The following is an 18,173-nucleotide window of genomic DNA, read 5'->3' as shown; positions in this document are numbered from 1 at the left end:
TAAATAAATATGTCCTGCTGCTCCATTGCACCCTACCTAACAGACTCACGCCCACAGCTAACCGAATTGCGGAATGGTCTTCAAACTATACACTGACGGTGGGGAGCATTATTTACAATGACGTTACTTTATTTACAAAAACTAACCCAGGACCTGTGATTGTTCTTTCTGGGGGGAGAGACAGTCTGCTCTGCATTGACGCACCATGAAAGCACCCAAAACGCACCAACACACCCTCAAGCACCAATCGGTGCACAGTCATCACTGTTCATCAATAAAAAATAAAAAACAACAACCCCTAACCCTGCAGGTGGTCTCTTGCTCTTCGGCTCCCTCTGCTGGCTATTATTATTTTCCAGGTGTTGTCATCTTCCTTTGCTGGCGGCCTATTTGCAATAAAAAATGCACCCAACGTGTCCATTTTATTTATTTATGGCCCACAGGGGCCGACTAGTGTGGTTCACCTGTGGGGCATCGGTGCCCTGTGGCCAAGGTCCGCCAGCAAGATTTCGGGCCTTCATGGCCGGTTCCAGCAGAGGGGCCATGCCCCAACCCATGGGGTCCATCAGTGGTGCTCGGCCACAGATGTGGTCCATAAGGTGGTGCATCGATGCAGACAGCTGTGGTTGCGAGAGGTTCGGGCGCACAATGGCCGACTCACGCACGCTCCCCTCGGCGCCCAGTGGCGCACAGGTCCTCATGTGGGAGACAAAGGGGGGAAAGACAGATGAGCGAGGGGTAAGGTCACAAGGGTACACATCAATAAGGCAATGCAAGGTGAAGTGCGTATGGAGAGCGAAGTGAGAAAGCTCGTCCCTACCGTACGTCACCCCCCCTGTCACCTACACTACCCTTGCCCTTACCCCATATTTACAAAAATCTACACATTTACAAATTCGTCGCTACTGTCACGTCTTCCCCATATTTCTCCTATACCAAATTCGTCACCACAATCCCTCTACTTCAAAATTTGCCATCACCAATTCATCATCAATCCTCATAAGGAGGAAGAGATGGAACAACAAAGCACAATGTCACACCCACGTCATGATGCGTCTCACATTCCAAACATTTGCATCATAAAAATAATAAAAACAACCTGGCATGGTGTGGAGGTACGTCATCTCAGGTGAGTGGATGCAGATGGTGCGAGGAGATCTTCATCCTAACTACTTTCTAAATGACTTTAATACACTTTACACTACCCGGGGTCTTTCCCTGCCAATCCATTGGCCATCTTACACTATGGGTTCTAAAAACCAATTCCCATTGACCAAACTGTGGTGCTTCTCAATTTGGGGTCTCACTCCCCCGATTCAACTCCCTGTGCCCTTGCACAATTTCAGGACTGGGGCGTGTAGCTCTCCCAGCAGGTCTACCCACCTGCACACCTCCACCACTGCAGTTGCCTCCGAGCTTACCTGCTCCTTACCTAACCTATCTAACTGGGGAAGGCCCCTCCTGGCTCTGTCACCCCTCGGTGCCCTCTGGCACTGGGCTACCCGGGTCCGTCCTCCGGATCCTCGGGCCCCATCCACAACAACTCTACCGGCTCCCAGAGCCCACCTGCGGCCTCACCTGGCCGACATCCTCACAGTGGTGGAGTGCCCAAACCAACTACACACACCAACAGGCTACACGCCCAGCCATTTCCACAACACTAATGCACCCATCCAAACACCATTCTTTCACCCGCACCACAGATGCCAATATCCAACCACAATTTACCTATACCCTCTACCTAACACTTACACTACCCTCCCCGGGTATTCGTGATGGGGGTCCATCCTTCCCCCATTCACACCTTCGCACCATCCACTCCACTCCATAGTTTCCACCATACTCACTCCACGACCATCCATTCCAATACTCCATATATTCCATACCATTTATTCCATACAACCATTCTCCATTCACCTGTAGTTGCACACCTGTGCAATCACACCTGGTGCCACCTGCACCCTCCTTCCTTCCTGGACCATTTGGTCAGCACAACTCACATCACCATCACTCACTCAAACACTGCTCCATACACCTGTTCAGTTGCACACCTGTGCAATCACACCTGTTCCTCACTCACTGCTCCATACACTTCCACGCTCAATACACTTTCGATTCTCAAAACCATTGCCTCAGGCACCCAGATTTTCCCACGCTCACACACACATCTCTCCCGAGCATTGCCTAGCAATTCCTCATTTCACCGATATCAATACTCACTCACTCGGCATCATCTGAACTACCTGGTGCCCTGCTAACTTAGTGCTCCCCGTCTTCCCTTTAAACTAAGCACATACCACGTCATTATCATCCACACTAATCTACCTGCGTCCCCACTACAGGTATCATTGTCACTACCTAATCTTAACGTTACCTAAGGTCATCTTATAGGTCCCTACACATTATCCAAACCCTCCCGGGCTAGTTTTCACTGCCATAAACCCCATAAGACTAGTGCGCCTTTGCCCCCGCTGTGAGAGATGGCAGAGTTGCCATCCCACCACATCGGGTATCTCTCACTATAAATTTTGCACACCAAATTTCAACCAATCAAAAATTTCCCATTACTGCCAATTCTATTCACTTTTCTAAATTTCGGATTAAAAACACTATCAGTATTATCATCATCACAGTCCGCTATATCCTAGCCTCGGTGCGTCATGACATCATTAAACTCGGCTTCGTAAAGCCGAGCAATGAATTCGGGTGGTTTGGTCGCCTGCAGGTTGAATCCGTCCGGCTTTCACGACTCTGGGGAGGAGGCATGCTCGGGCCGAGGTTCCACGCATCATCGCGGCTCGGTACCTTGCGGTCCCGGGCCCGATGGCTGCGGCTCGCCCGGTCGGAACCCCGTCCCCACGAGGGGGCACCGTTCCGCTTCCTCCCACTCGCCCTTGAACCGGGCCGGTCGCCTCGCCCGACAAGGCCCGGACTCGACCGTGCGGGGCGGGGCCAAGCCCGAATCGGCAACGACGCTTCGAAGAGAAACGACGCAGCTTCGATCCGCGCCGGGCCTGGCATCCAACAAAGCACACCGCGCCCGCCCCGAGTGCTCGCATCGGCTATCCGTCGCTCTAACCGCTAACCCGGTTACCGTCGATGCTTCACCTGCATGCTCACACGCATACGCTACCCCTTTCACCCTCACCGAGCTCGGTGCTCCAACGCCATCCGTACATTCCACCAACGCACTCCCTGTTACACACCACACCTCTCGCGCACACTCACCATTCGCACACTCTCTTAACACACCTCGCGCACCGTCTTGCGCACTCTCCCTCGGTACGTACTCCGTACCACTCACCATGGGCGTGCACCCTTGCATCCACCCACTAACACGCTCACATGGGCTCTCCCACACCCGTGCCATGACCAACTCAGGTGTGCTTCCTCGCACACCCTCAACCATTCCAAGCGTGCATTCTCGCACCCGCTCCACCACCAACTCACTCTCCGGGTCACTCTCACCCTCGCACGTACACTCCGTATCACTCTCACTCCCTGTGTCACACTCCGTACACCCCGACGTGCATTCTCGCTCGCACTCGGTATCACACTCGCGCTTCGTAACACGCTCACCCCTTGACGCACACTTTTTTTTCACTCGCGTGCTATTTCCACTCACACCGGACCCTTCACCAACGCCCGGGTGCCATATTGACCCCAATCGCGCAACAATTCTTTTGTCGCCAAACATCCTCTTACAAAATCTCCCGGCACCACATGCAACCCGTCTCACCTTCGGGGTTCTTCTTCCTCCCTGCACCGACACCTGCAAATCTTTATAAGGATTATTAAGCACAGCATCGTGATGTGAGCAGGGACTTTGCACATTTTCCATTTCTCCCTGCAATTCCCGGGCTATCTCCGTCATCTCTTCAATTTTAATTCCCAGCACTGCTTTTTCTTTATTCACCTCAACGACCGCTGGCTTTAATAAAATTCCCTCTCCTACCTCAGCGGTCGCCGGCTGCCCCATACCCCGTGTCGCGATTTCTACACCCGTCATTGTACCCGCGCTTTCCTCCGCCTCGCTCAACCAGCGCTTCTCGACCCGCGTTACCTCCTCGTGCACCCTTGGGACCTTCTCGCCCACCATGCGATCCATGGTCTCCCCACATTTTTGCATGCGGTCACCCATTTTGCTTCCTAGCCTCTCGATTTGATTTCCTAGTCGCTCCCCCATCTCGGCCATAAGGGCCTCCATTCCAGCCATAAATGATTGCATGTCTTCAACCGTTGGTACAGAGGGCACGGCTCTCGCCGCCATGTGCGAGGTGCCATTTTGTGCCTCTTCAACCACATGCGCGAGAGCTCCATTTTGTGCGCCTGACACCTCCTCAACCACCTCCTCCACATACATTTCCCCCAGGTCCTGGGTCGATTCTACCCCGTCTATCTCTCCCACCGACATCCCGTCGCCTTGACCAGCCATGGCGCGATTTCAAAATTCGGGTTTTTCTTTAAAACAAACCAAATTTCGGCTGCTCCAAATTTTGACCAAAATTTTTCTAGATGTTTTTTTTTTTTTTTTTTTTTGGTTCGGGCCTCGTATCTCACTCCCAGACACCAATTGTTACCGCCAATAGTACAATTGGTGTTCCAAAATTTGGGCTAAATAAATTTAGTCCCAGGTCCGAATCCCACTCCTGACACCAATTGTTACGGCCGGCGGATAAGGATGTTGGTTTGCCGAGCGGATGGCACCGCGGCCTAACAGTTACCCCGACTAACCCGATTCCCGAACGTTGGCCGGATCGCGCCACAGATATTCAATAGGGAAAAGACAAAAGCGACACGGATGTGAAGAAGAAGAAGAAGACAAAAAAACGTTGAAAATACTACTAAATTTATTCCTACTATATACAGGCTCAAAATAACCAAGGAAGAAGGAAAGATAATAAAATAATATATAGAAGATATTAGAGACACAGTGAAAATCGCTAGCTTATCTAAACAGGCTTAATTAATACCCAGGACAGAACAAACAAAACAAACTCACGTACACAAGAGGACGGAAAGGCAGGAGGTGGATGGCTGGAGGGAGAGGAAAGTCCAATGGTACTGCAGCACGATCGGTGCATTTAGCAGCCGCCGTTCCTTCGCGGCCCTGCTCAAAACCGCCGTCCAGGCCCCAAGCGGCTGTTGAGTGTTGTTGTTGCTGTGGCCGCCGCTGCTGCTGCTGCTGCTGTGGACGTCGCGTGCTTTGCCAGGACTACAGCAGGCTTTGTGCTTCCCTGGATGATGATCTCCTTAATGTTCTCTCGCAGTTGGTTCTCTCTGTTCTCCTGGATCATCTTCCGCAGTACCTTGCGCACGCGCTTTTATAACGCCTCCGGCGATCAAGCCGCCGGCCTTCAGGACACGCCCATCGGTGTGCTCACCTCGGCCCTGGTTGGTCGCGCGACCCTCTGGCTCCGCCCTTGATGACGACGGGCGGGCACGCCTTTCTTCCCCGACCCGAGCACATGTTCAATGGTGGTTTTGGAGGGGATGTAATCGGCAATCGAGGCTTGGCCATGACGAAAGGGGAAATGGAAGTTTTGGGAATGGGAATGAAGAATGAAGGGAATCTTTCTTATTTCACTTGGTGCAATGGAGTGTCATTTTAATGGAAGACAAAGCCTTAACCTCATACACAGAATAAGGAAATAAACTACTGAACAGGGATATTATAGTGTCCTTCATGTATGCTTTATTGAACTAACTACGGGAACGCCCTTTGACCTTTATACAACACTGGAGGCAGGAGGGTCCAGACTAAAGCAATATTCACAACAATTGGTATACAATACAACACAATCAAAAAAACTCAATCCTCATATCCGCAACAATAGTTTTTGCTTCTGAGATGAAATATTAATAACATTAACTTCACATTTCAGTTTGGATTTAGTATTGCACTTTTCGACCTATTTCCAAAAATTGCTTTAAACCTACGTTTACTACAAGAAAGATGCATTGAAGCACAATATATTATCAGTAGATAAGCAGATATATCTTTGGTAAGAGTTTTGTTCACATCTTATGTTCATTTTGCATATCAAACACTATGTTGGTGGACCTAAACTTTTGACTGGTATTGTATTGTAACGAATTTGAGAAGTGTAACGAATTTGAGAAAGTGTAACGAATGTGAGAATTATGGTTTTGTTGTGTGTAAATGGCACCCTCCGTAATGTAAAGAAAGGTCGAAGCTCGTCCTCTTAGTTAATTCCATAAACCTACACACAGGACACCATATATCCTTTTAAATAGTTAGTCCTTTATTCTCTGTAGGTTAAGGATGTGTTTCCCAATAGTTTGACTCTTCATTGCACCGAATTAAATAAGAGTAGGCCCCTCCGACACCCCATGGCAGCTTCCAAGTGCCAGGTTTGTCAGGTTTGCTGCAATTGACTCTTTAGCCACTTTGCTGCAATTGACTCTTCAGCCACTTTGCTGCATTTTCATCTCCCGTCCACTTTGCTGCATTTGACTCCATTACGCACGAGGTAACGACGAAGAAGAAAGGCGGGTCTCCACCTCGTCATAGAGGGGAGGAGTAAGTCGGCCCCGCTCATCCAACCCAGAACGAGGGGTTTGGCTTGAGAGGGCGGAGAGAAAACACTTGGGGGAGGTTCGCAAAGGTTGACGGGCGGGCCTATATAACCCGCAGCGCGACGCTCCCCACGGCAGATGAGCTTTTTTGGAGAAGATTGAGGTCCTGGAGAAGTCAGAGTCCTGAGAAAAGATTGAGAGGTCCGGAGAAGATTGAGAGAGAGGTGCGGCAGATGCGCGATCCAGCTAAAGCAGCCAAGAGAGAACAAGACGTGAGGGGGTGCTGATACTGCAGCAATACGCCAAGACCCTCTAGGCCCTATTGCCGGTTGTGGAGACGCGGAGCTGCCAGCTGCTGTTCGCTTCGAGCACGGAACGTGGACCTCGACGGTGTTGAATTGCCCGGACCTTCCTGCCCTGCCATCGGCTTGGACCTTCTCCTCCCTCCAGTGATTCCTGCCATCATTTCCCCCGTGTAAGTGTGCCCGTTTGTCCGTCTTTCATGTTGTCTTGGGGTATTAATTAAGACTGCCATATATATAAGCTAATCATTGCATTATGTCTCCTGCTCCTTCCATTGCCTTATAAATCATCTTTCTTTTCCTTTCTGCTTAGAGTGTATAAATAGTAATAAATCTTGTTATTCCCTACTTTGTCTTTACTTCTTCATGCTCTTTCGGTCGCTTTAGAGGTTTCCATATTGAGTACGTGGTGCGATTCGGCCAACGTTCAGGATCGGGTTTAGTGAAGGCTAATGACTCGAACTTCGGGTTGCTAAAAACCGCTCGGCAACTAACTAGACCATCCAAACCGGGGTTCGAGCGGTACTTGTCTCCCTAGTCTGCGGAGGGACGGATAAAGGTATTCGGGATAAACCCTGGACCCATAACCCTGATCCGTTCCATCCCGCGGGATAGCGTTACAAGTACAAGGACCGGGGAGACGGCCAGCTTAACAGGACAAGGGGCTAATCACCCCTTGCTAATGGGAGAGCCGTCCCCCGTATCCGTAACAGTATATACAAACATACACATGCACAGACACATGTAAAAACACACATATACACATACACAGACACCCCCAGCCTGGTGTTGGCTTAGCGGTTAGGGTGCCGGCTTGGGATCCTGGAATCCTGAGTTCGAATCCCGGTCGATCGCTGAATTAACACCAGGTTCAGCTTGTCATCCTTCCAAGGTCGGCAAATTGAGTACCAGCTTGCTGGGATGAATGATCCCGGTGTATACCCCGATTTAGAATAGGTACGCCGTATCCCTGCGCATCGTAAGAGGCGACTAAGGGTTGGCATCAGGAAGGGCATCCGGCCATAAAAACATTGCCTCAAACACGGAACCATGATTGTCATGGGGCCCGCAAGGTGAACCCCCCTCCCCTCCCCCCCCCCCCCCTCTAGCGGGGAAAAATGGCCTTAAAACGATCATTCATTCATTCATTCATATACACATACACAGACACTCATATATACATATATACACTACCGGTCAAAAGTTTTAGAACACCTCAATTTTCCCAGTTTTTATTGAAATTTACGCAGTTTAATGTCCAGGCCATAACCTGAAATGGTACAAAGGTAAGCAATAAACTGCTCGAGGTTAAAAAAAAAAGGTTAGGTTAGCAAAAATGGGAAAATAATGCAAATTGCACAGTTATATTGTAAAAAAAAGGCCTTCTTCAGGGAACAAGTAATGGGTTAACAACTTACAGCTGTTCTGCAGCAATGTAAGTAAATTAAGCCTTGAAAGTTGATGAGTGAAATGTATGAAATGTATCATTGTTGAGTTCACATTTCCTACAGGTGTCCCAACCTCTGCTGATTACTTGTTTACAACCCCCCTGTCTATATAAAAGCAGTATTGGAACAGACTGTTATTACACCCTCTGAAGCATTATTTGGACAATATTGCAATGCAGGAAGTAGTATATTGGAAATTGGAGGAAACTCTGACAGGAAGAGGTCTAGCAGACCCAAAGCCACAACAGAATCAGAAGACAAGTTTCTGAGAGTCAACAGCTTGCGTGATAGGCCGCTCACAGGACAACAGCTTCAAGCACAGCTTAACTCTGGTCGAAGTAAGCAAGTCTCAGTTTCAACTGTGAAGAGAAGACTTCGAGCTGCAGGTTTGACAGGTCGAGTGGCAGTAAGAAAGCCATTGCTAAGATGGCAAAATAAGAAAAAGAGGCTTGCATGGGCCATGAAATACCGCCAGTGGACTACTGAAAACTGGAAGAAGGTCTTATGGACCGATGAATCAAAATTTGAAATCTTTGCTTCATCACGCAGGGTTTTTGTACGACGTCGAGTAGGCGAAAGGATGGTTCCTCAGTGTGTGACACCAACTGTCAAACATAGAGGAGGAAGCGTGATTGTCTGGGGCTCTTTTGCTGTATCCAGAGTCGGCGACTTGCACAGAGTGACTGGCACCCTGAACCAAAAGGGCTACCACAGCATTTTGCAGCGCCATGCAATACCCTCTGGTATACGCCTAGTTGGTCAGGGGTTCATCCTAAAGCAAGATAATGACCCTAAACACACCTCCAGGCTATGTCAAAACTACCTTCGAGGAAAAGAACAAGACAGTCGGCTTCAAATCATGGAATGGCCAGCACAGTCTCCAGACTTAAACCCCATCGAGCTGCTTTGGGATGAATTGGACAGAAGGGTGAAAGCAAAGCAACCTACAGGTGCAACACATTTGTGGGAACTTCTGCAACAGTTTTGGGAAGAACTTCCCGAACAATATTTGATTTACATTGTAGAAAGAATGCTACGAGTGTGTTCGGCAGTTATATCTGCAAAAGGTGGCTACTTTGCTGAGTCAAACATTTAAATTAAGTTTTGTTGAACAAAATGATTCTATGATTTCTTTTTTTATCTCCAATTGTTTATTTGTTCTTTGCTTAATTTCAGAGCACATTGAGACATTAAACTGTGTAAATTTCAATAAAAACTGGAAAAATTGAGGAAACTTTTGACCGTAGTGTACACACACACACACACACACACACACACACACACACACACACACACACACACACACACACACACACACACACACACACACACACACACACACACACAAACACACACACACACACACTCAGTCGTGGCCAACATATTTGCACCCTTGTGCTTTTTTCAAATAATGCACCATTTCTTCCACAAAATTGTTGAAATTTAAAAATATTTTGGTAGTATTTCTTTGGTTTGCAGTGGAAGAAAAAAAAAAAGCTGAAGACATTACTAAATCTTCGCTTATTCCACACAGAAATCCTAAAATGGCCCGGACAATATTATTAGCAGCTTTTAGAAGTTGTTTGAAATAATTAGATTTCAAGAAGGTGATTCTTCTTTACTTTGGAATTAAACACCTGTGGACAGGTGCCAGCAATATAAAAATCACTCATTCAACCAGTTTGAATAGAGAAAAGGAGTCATTCTGCTGTTTTGTGTCACTGTGTGTACTGCAATGGGTATGGAGAAAAGAAAGAAAAGCAGAGAATTGTCTGAGGAGGTCAGACACAAGATTGCAGCCAAGCATGGACAATCTCAAGGCTACAACTTCATCTCCAGAGACCGTGATGTTCCTGTGTCCACCGTACGCAATGTTATCAGAAAGTTTAAGGCCCATGGCACTGGAGCCAACCTCCCTGGAGGTGGCCACAAGATAAATCTTGATCAAAGATTGCAGCGAAGGATTGTTTGAATGGTGGAGAAAGCACCTCAATCAACTACTGACCTTCAGACACAAGGTGCAAAAGTTTCAACTCGCACCATCCATCACCAACTCAATGAAAGGAAGTTCTATGGTAGGAGACCCAGGAGGACACCACTGCTGAGAGAGAGACAAAAGAAAGCCCGACTGGAGTTTTCCAAAACACACCTGAACAAGCCAAAATCCTTCTGGGAGAATGTCCTGTGGACAGATGAGACCAAATTAGAGCTTTTTGGTGAAGCACATCATCTCTATGTTTACAGAAAGCAAAATTAAGCCTTCAAAGAAAAGAACACCTTCCCTCCAGGCAAACATGGAGGAGGTTCAGTGATGTTTTGGGGTTGCTGTGCTGCCTCTGGCACTGGGTGCCTTGAATGTGTGCATGGCATCATGAAATCAGGAGATTACCAAGGCATTTTGGAGCGCAATGTTCAACCCAGTGTCAGAAAGATGGGTCTCCGTCAAAGGTCATGGGTCTTTCAGCAGGACAATGACCCCAAACACACTTCAAAAAGCACCCAGGAATGGTTCAAGACAAAATGCTGGACTGTTCTGAAGTGGCCAGCAATGGGTCCAGATCTAAATCCCATTGAACACATGTGGGGAGATCTGAAAACAGCAGTTGGGAGAATGCACCCTTCAAATCTGGGAGAACTGGATCTGTTTGCACAAGAAGAGTGGGCCAAACTGCCAGTAGAGAAGTGTAGGAAGCTCATTCATGGCTATAGGAAGTGATTGACTGCAGTTATTTTGTCCAACGGCTGTGCTACCAAATATTAAGTCGAGGGTGTCAATAATTTTGTCAATGCCATTTCTTTTTATTTTCTGATTTAAAAGGATATATTAAGTTCTGAATCAAAAACAAAGGTTCTGTAATATTAACAGTGAAATAAAGAATTGTGGAGACCAAATACTCTTGACAATTTCAAATTAGTTTTAGTGAAAATTGTGACTTATTTGAAAAAAGTGCAAAGGTGCAAATATTTTTGGCCACAACTGTATATCAAAATAGAATGTTAAATCACGGTTGTATTGAGATATTATCAAACCAGCGAACCATCATCTTTTCATTTCCGGATTCGGGAGCAAGGTCCGTGTCGATCATATTTCAAAATCATAATTGAGTTGAGCAATTTCTGAAACCTTCTACCTTCCTTATGACATCCGCTGGGACCCCAAAACCGTCCACAGAAGGTTCTATTATTTCCTTCTAGTAAAATATGCAACTGTATTGGTTACTAAATGTTGTCCCCCTGTCATGTGACCAGATACTCAACTCTGATTGGTGGACATTTGTAAGGGACATACATACACCGGACAAACAGGCAAACGCTGTTCCAGACATCATTGCCATATGCACTATGCCGTAAAAAAAAAGCAAAGGTTATACAAATTCAAAGTTGTTGCTCTACTCTCTGAAAAGGTCTTTCATTTAGATGTGGGTGCTTTTTTAAAATTGCTCGAATGATCTCCTCAAGTATCGAAAGATGTAAATACATATTATATGACTTAAGGAAACACGAGGCACATCCACGAAAGAATGGATTTGTCACATCCGAGCTGAAGGCGAGCAACACTGTTTTTTAAATTGGACAAAAGTTCAAATGGTCAGATCTGAGACTTTGTTTACATCACAGGTTCATTAGTTGATGCCTTATTAGACGTATTTTACCAATTATTCTTCTCTTCTTCTCTCCTGACAAGGTGGAGGAGTTTTTGTCAAACCTCGACTCTGATTCTGCAACTGGACCAGATGGCATCAGCCCACGGGTCCTAAAATCCTGCTCTGCCGCTCTATCTCACCCTCTCTCTGTTCTTTTCACCCTATCTTTTGCTCAAGGTCATCTGCCAGCATCCTGGAAATCAGCAAACATTACCGCTTTACACAAAAAAGGTGCAAAAACAGATCCTTGCAACTACAGACCAATCAGCCTGCTCCCAATTATCAGCAAAGTCATGGAATCCATCATTGCTTCGGATATGAAATCTTTCCTCTTCTCCAATGGCTTGATCTCTGATCATCAATTTGGTTTCAGACCAGGTCACTCTACTCTGGACATGCTGCTTCTGCTGTCTCAACAATGGATGGAGGTCCTCAATGCCAAACAGGAAATCAGAGCTGTCTCCCTTGACATATCACGTGCCTTCGATACGGTCTGGCACCCAGCTCTGCTCACCAAACTCTCCTCCTATGGTATCCATGGAAATCTCCATGCATGGCTTGCGGACTTCCTCTCTGGTCGTAGTCAACGTGTGGCCCTGAATGGATTTCTCTCATCTCCCCTTCCCGTTCAGGCTGGAGTTCCCCAAGGCAGTGTGCTGGGCCCTGTGCTTTTTCTGGTCTTTATCAATGATCTCTCCGACTCTCTGGAAAATCCTCTGTATCTCTTTGCTGATGACTCCACTCTCTGCCGCTCCATTCCTCTTCCCTCAGATCGGCAGTCTGCAGCCTCCTCACTCTCTGAAGACCTGGACAAAATCACAGACTGGTCAAACATGTGGAACATGTCTTTCAATCCTGACAAATCTCACACTCTTACTATGTCTCTCCGAAAAGATCGACTGGACAACCCTCCCATCTACTTTCTCAACAATCCTCTCCAAGAAGTTCTGTCGCTCAAGCTTTTGGGTCTCACCATCTGCCATGATCTTTCTTGGGAAAACCACATTTCCAAGCTGGCCTCCAAAGCCAGTCGCCGACTGGGCATCCTCCGTCGTGCGAAGTCCTTCCTAGGCACACCTGAGCTCCTCACCACATACAAGGCTTTCATCCACAGCTCAATGGAATACTGTTCTCCCCTATGGGCCGGTGCTCCTGCCTCACACCTGGCTCGGCTTCACGCTGTTGAATCCAAAGCTTTCAGAATCATTGGAATCTCCCGCGATGAAGCTATCTCTGAGGGCCTTTCACTCACTCACCGCAGGCAGGTAGGTGGTCTTTCTGTCTTCTACCGACTCCTCTCCGGCCTTGCTCCCCCAGCTCTCTCTGTGCTCTGTCCCCCAAATATTCCTACAGGTCGCACAAGATCTGCCAGCCACCCTCTGATGGTTAAACTGCCGAAATCTCGGCTCTCTGCTCACCTTCACTCTTTCATTCCTCTTTTCTCCCGCCTCTGGAACAAACTCCCACACTCACTTCAATCACACTCCTCCCTCCAGGTCTTCAAAACAGCTGTTCACCACCATCTCTTATCTTCCCCCATCCAAAACCTTGATCTTTTCTACCCCCACTAATTCACCCCAGATCCACCTTGTTTGAAATTCCAACTTCTTTCCTGGAAGTCTTGGCAGTGTCCATATGTTTTATACCTCTCCCACCCCCACCCCTTCCCATGCCTCCCCCCCAAAGCCCTCTCCTTCCCACAGTTCTCTCGATGTCTCCATGTCTCTCGGTCCCTGCTCTCAAATGTTGTGTTTGTGTCCTTCCCCCTCTCTCCCCATCTTGTCTACCGCTCCCGATGTTATTTGTTTTGTGTGTCTGTTTGTCTTTCTGTGTGATTAATGTTCGCTCTTTCACGAGCCTCGATCTTGTATACAAAAAAAAAAAAAAAAAAAAAAAAAAATTGGACCAAATCCACATTACAATCCAATTTGACCAAAATTTATATCTAAATTGGTTCAATGTGTTCCCTCATCTGAGTTCGATAAGCTCTTATGTTCCACCATGAAAATCATAGACTTAGGAGTAATTATGGATGCTTTTCAAGAACGTACAGTGCCACCTTAGCTTGAGCAAGGTAACACTTCAGGCACACACTTTTGTGCGCACCTGTCGGCACATGTTATCGGAGAGCGAAGGGAAAAGGTGATGCTCCACGTGGCAGCTCACGAGTCCATGGCCAAAGACCCAGTCGAGGAGGCTGCAGCCCGACAGGTTGAGCACGGCGTGTGCCATTTGCACAAGACGTGGCGGTCGTGATTCAGGAGAAAACATGGGAAGTCCGATATGCTGAGGGAAGAGGAGTCATGTAGTGTTGGAAGAAAATTACAGTGGAAAAGGGGGAAGAAAGGCAGGAAAATAAGACATTAAGCAGAAAAAAGTAAAACAAAAAAAGAATAAAATATTTTAAAATTTTGAAATGTAAAATATTTGAAATTGAAATTTTTTCAAAATTTTCAAAATATAAAAAAAAACATTTTTGGGGTTTTAAATGTAAAAAAATATATTTTTAAAAAATTTAACATGATCTGCTAGATCATCCCAGCAATTAGACTTCTCAGCCAGCAACTCCATGGAAAGTTATCCTTGGGTGTGACCCCCAAGCTTCACCATTTACCTGTCCACAGGCAACAGACTCAGATGGCAATCCAAAGGTGCATTTATGTTACAAGACCTAACGTAAAATTATACCGGAGATTGTAGCATATTATCTTACTCAACGAACCTTGTATTAGTGTCTTTCTGGCCTAATTATGTTTAATTGCAGCAATTCCAGGGCGTTGTACCTCTTTTTAACCTACTGTACGTAGACCCACCCTACGAAATGTATCATTGTTGGTGTGGATTTCACCTCGAATATATTCACTTAGCTGTTCCCTTTTAAATAATTGCCCCAACATGTCTGATTTGCAGCTGGAAGACCTTCAGAATCGTGTTAATCTATCAAACGTCCTATTGTTATTTTACCGAGAAAATGGAGGATATATTCAAAATCAAAAACAAAGGAGGTTTGATCACTTTAACCTGATTATTCGGCAAAAATCCCATGCCCAATCTACCTTTGTGGAGGAAGCATTGCTGTGGAAAAGAAAACCAAAGTTTGTGGCCAAAATTCTAGGTGACAACTAAGTCTGAATCTTAGATGGTGGAGGATACTTTTGCCGTAGTGCTGATCAGGCCCAGCGTTGTTTGACGGATATGATATGCTATTAAATGTTTCTTGGATATTAATTGCCAAGCTCAAGGTGAGATGCCAAGGTCTCCAATACATAGGTAAGAGGAGTGGATGTACTAGTTAAAGGAGTGGATGTACTAGATGTACTAGAGGATGTACTGGATGTACTAGAGGAGTGGATGTACTAAACGTACTAGTTAAAAAGGTGGCAGGAAGCCAGTTACAACTGGTGCAGGGGTTGAAAACGGAAAACGGTTGATCAACGGTTTCGCTCGCGAAGCGAAAAGCGGCGTTGAGCGATCATTCAGATTATGTCATACGTACATGTCTGCATTTTAAAAAAATAAAAAATCGGTAACCGTCGATCCGATATACACGAGTGTTTCACCATAGTATGCATATGCTCATGTAGATTTTATTTGAATGATAATTATGACGTCATATGTCACATGGTACAGGCACCATATTGTTTAAATTCATTTATTGACCTTCTCGGCAATTGTTGGTGCGATTGACGCGAATTTTTCACCATGTTGGTGTGATTGACAGCATCTACCCGTGTATAATTTTTTCAGTGATAATTATGACGTCATAGGTCTCATGGTGCAGGCGCTGTCTTGGGGAAAAAAAAAAAAAAAAACTTTGGACCTCTATATCTCCGAAACCGCTCCATGGAAAAAATTGAACCGTGGCTAATTGTAAAGAACTCCGCATGGGGAATAAGTGTTGTTAATGACGATGTCATTGCTGCCTTCATTATGACGTCATAATACAAGTACAACGCTTTGTCCAATTAGTTTGAAATTTATTGAGCCGGATCTACGCAACAATTATATTGGAGAATCTACATTTATGATGTCATTGCTCATGTGGTCTGGCAGTATTGGATCAAAGAAAAAAAAACCTTACAAACAGAGAGTTGGCTCGCACCAAGTCAACTGTGTGGGGTAAGTATTCTATGAATACCATCTAGTTATTAATAGAGAATGCAAAGAAACAGGAAGGAAGGTTATAATGCCAAAGGAGGTACAGGTAGTGGATGAAAAATGGAAACACCTGGGTAAATGAGGGACCACAAGCAACGGCTTCCACACAGGTATTGCCCATGTATTCATTAAGTGAATAAAATCCCAGCATGCTTTGGGTCATGTATAATGCTGCACAGGCCTGGTTGCCTATAGTTATGGCTAGCATGACTGCAAGAGGAGACAACCAGCATCCCCATCTACAGAGCATGTGTGGTCGCCCAATGGTTTGACGAGCATGACACTGATGTTATCCATACGTCATGGCCTTCTCAGTTACCAGATCTGAACTAAATTGAGCGTTTATGGGATATTCTGGAATGATGCAAGAGACAGCATTTTCCACCTCCATCAAACAGGTGTGAGTTGATTTACCTTCTCGTGGAAGAATCGTGCCGCATCCCTCCAGCAGACTCTATGCCACGGCGCATACAGACCGTACTGGCCACAAGTGGAGGCCCAATGCCCTATTAAGTGACTTTATATTGGTGTTTCTATTTTTTGTCCACTAGTCGTAGATAAAACAAAAATATCAGGTTAACGTAATAAAAGTTCAAGGGTTATAATCGTACAGTGGAGACAGCAATGAAGCGTGTAATAAGATGTCTGTTTGTGTACCTGAAAGATGTTGATGTGGATGAGGGGCAAGGAGCAGATATTTCGAGACACAAACATGCAAGCCAGGACGTAGATGGGTGACTGCAGGCCGGCCACCCAGCGTAGCATCCAATAGTGGGCAATGAAGCCCAGGCTAGCCAGGCACACCGTGCGCAATGCCAGGATCATCCGCTCCCCACGTAGATAGCCTGCAACATACCACGGTCACGTGTCATTGGAGCGTTGGAACGCCTTAGTCTCTGATGATCTAAACAAATGTGTGTTTTTGTTAATTATTATTATTATTATTTTCAGGAGCACTGGAGCTGTGAAATAAAAAGCGAAATTACAACCGGACAATAAACAAGCCGATACCTGCACAGTATAATTCGACACATGCAGGAGGTGAAACAGAACAGGTCAAGTGATCAAAACTTAATAAATAAAGGGAATCTCCTGCAGTAAAATACAGAATTCCCGTAGAGTGGGAATGGGGACAAGCGGATCCATTCAAATAGATTTTTTTAAGGTCACAGGTCATCAACAGTTGGAGCCTTCATCTCCCTGAAAACAGACACAGTGAAGTTGGTACAGAAGGCGAAGGCATGGAAACAATGCTGACAATCTTGTGCTGTGTCGACATGGACTTCCCATCCAGAGTTGTGAATGAACAGTCGGACACTGGGGAGTCTTAGCCATGACTTGAGGACGAAAAGGAAATCATAATCTGCATGCTCAACAGCGGAAGAAAGTACACTGCACAAATACACCGCCTGGACTTCACTCCACTTCCAGTGGTCTTTGTCTTACCTTCACTGTCTGCAATGCAGAGGCAGGTGCGATATATATTCGGGCAATGCCTGCTAGACCGCAAATTGACAACTCGAGAGCGAGCTATGCCAGGAAAAAGGGTTGAAACCAACAGGATGTTGATTGAGGTATGTCAACTGCCATGATATTCTCGGAAAAGCTGACGTTAGGGCGTTAACTCTTTGTGGAACAAAAGGGAGGATGTGGAATGCACAGTAGGGGAGAGTGGGGTAAGTTGAGCCTAAGGGTAAGTTGAGCCACCCCATGTTTCTTAGAAAGTGAAATATTTGAAGGTGTGAGAGCGCCATCTATACTTTCATAGCAACAGTCTTTCTTCCTGAGTACACATGCAGAGGAATATGAAGCAGGGGTAAGTAAGATCTAATGAAATTTGTATTTTTTTTCGGAATTTCCCAAACTTTGAGTTATGGTGTTTTGAGGGTGATAACTGATAACAATAGAATTAATGGAAGCTTAATGAATTGTTTATATAGTAATGTGACCATGAATGGTGTAGATTATTTACCTGAGAGTATGAATTGTAAATTGAATCAATACGTGAAATGAGCATGTTTATATTCAGTGGCGCCCGTGGGGTAAGATGATCAATTGGGTCGGGTCAAGTTGAGCCATGG

General features: G+C 46.0%; 1 protein-coding gene across 6 annotated transcripts in view; it reads right to left on the bottom strand.

Moving 5' to 3' along the window:
• The window catches only part of FADS6 (fatty acid desaturase 6), a 125,670-nt gene that overhangs the window by 17,841 nt on the left and 89,656 nt on the right, over positions 1 to 18,173 (bottom strand). For 3 of the 6 annotated variants that reach the window (XM_068113636.2, XM_078773528.1, XM_078773526.1), the window contains 2 exons: positions 16,750 to 16,937; positions 14,041 to 14,220 (listed from right to left, as the gene is read on the bottom strand). In XM_068113636.2, coding sequence (XP_067969737.1) covers positions 14,041 to 14,220; positions 16,750 to 16,937 — 368 coding nt within the window. Of the gene's footprint in view, positions 1 to 11,325; positions 11,955 to 13,840; positions 14,221 to 16,749; positions 16,938 to 18,173 lie in introns of those variants that run through there. The other 3 variants (XM_068113622.2, XM_078773524.1, XR_013622756.1) reach the window with 2 other exon arrangements.

Source organism: Myxine glutinosa, chromosome 1 (genome assembly GCF_964187855.1).
Source record: "Myxine glutinosa chromosome 1, kmMyxGlut1.1, whole genome shotgun sequence".
Taxonomy (NCBI): Eukaryota; Metazoa; Chordata; class Myxini; order Myxiniformes; family Myxinidae; genus Myxine; species Myxine glutinosa.
The sequence above is the reverse complement of the archived record's forward strand: the minus strand, read 5'-3'. Positions and strand labels throughout refer to the sequence as shown.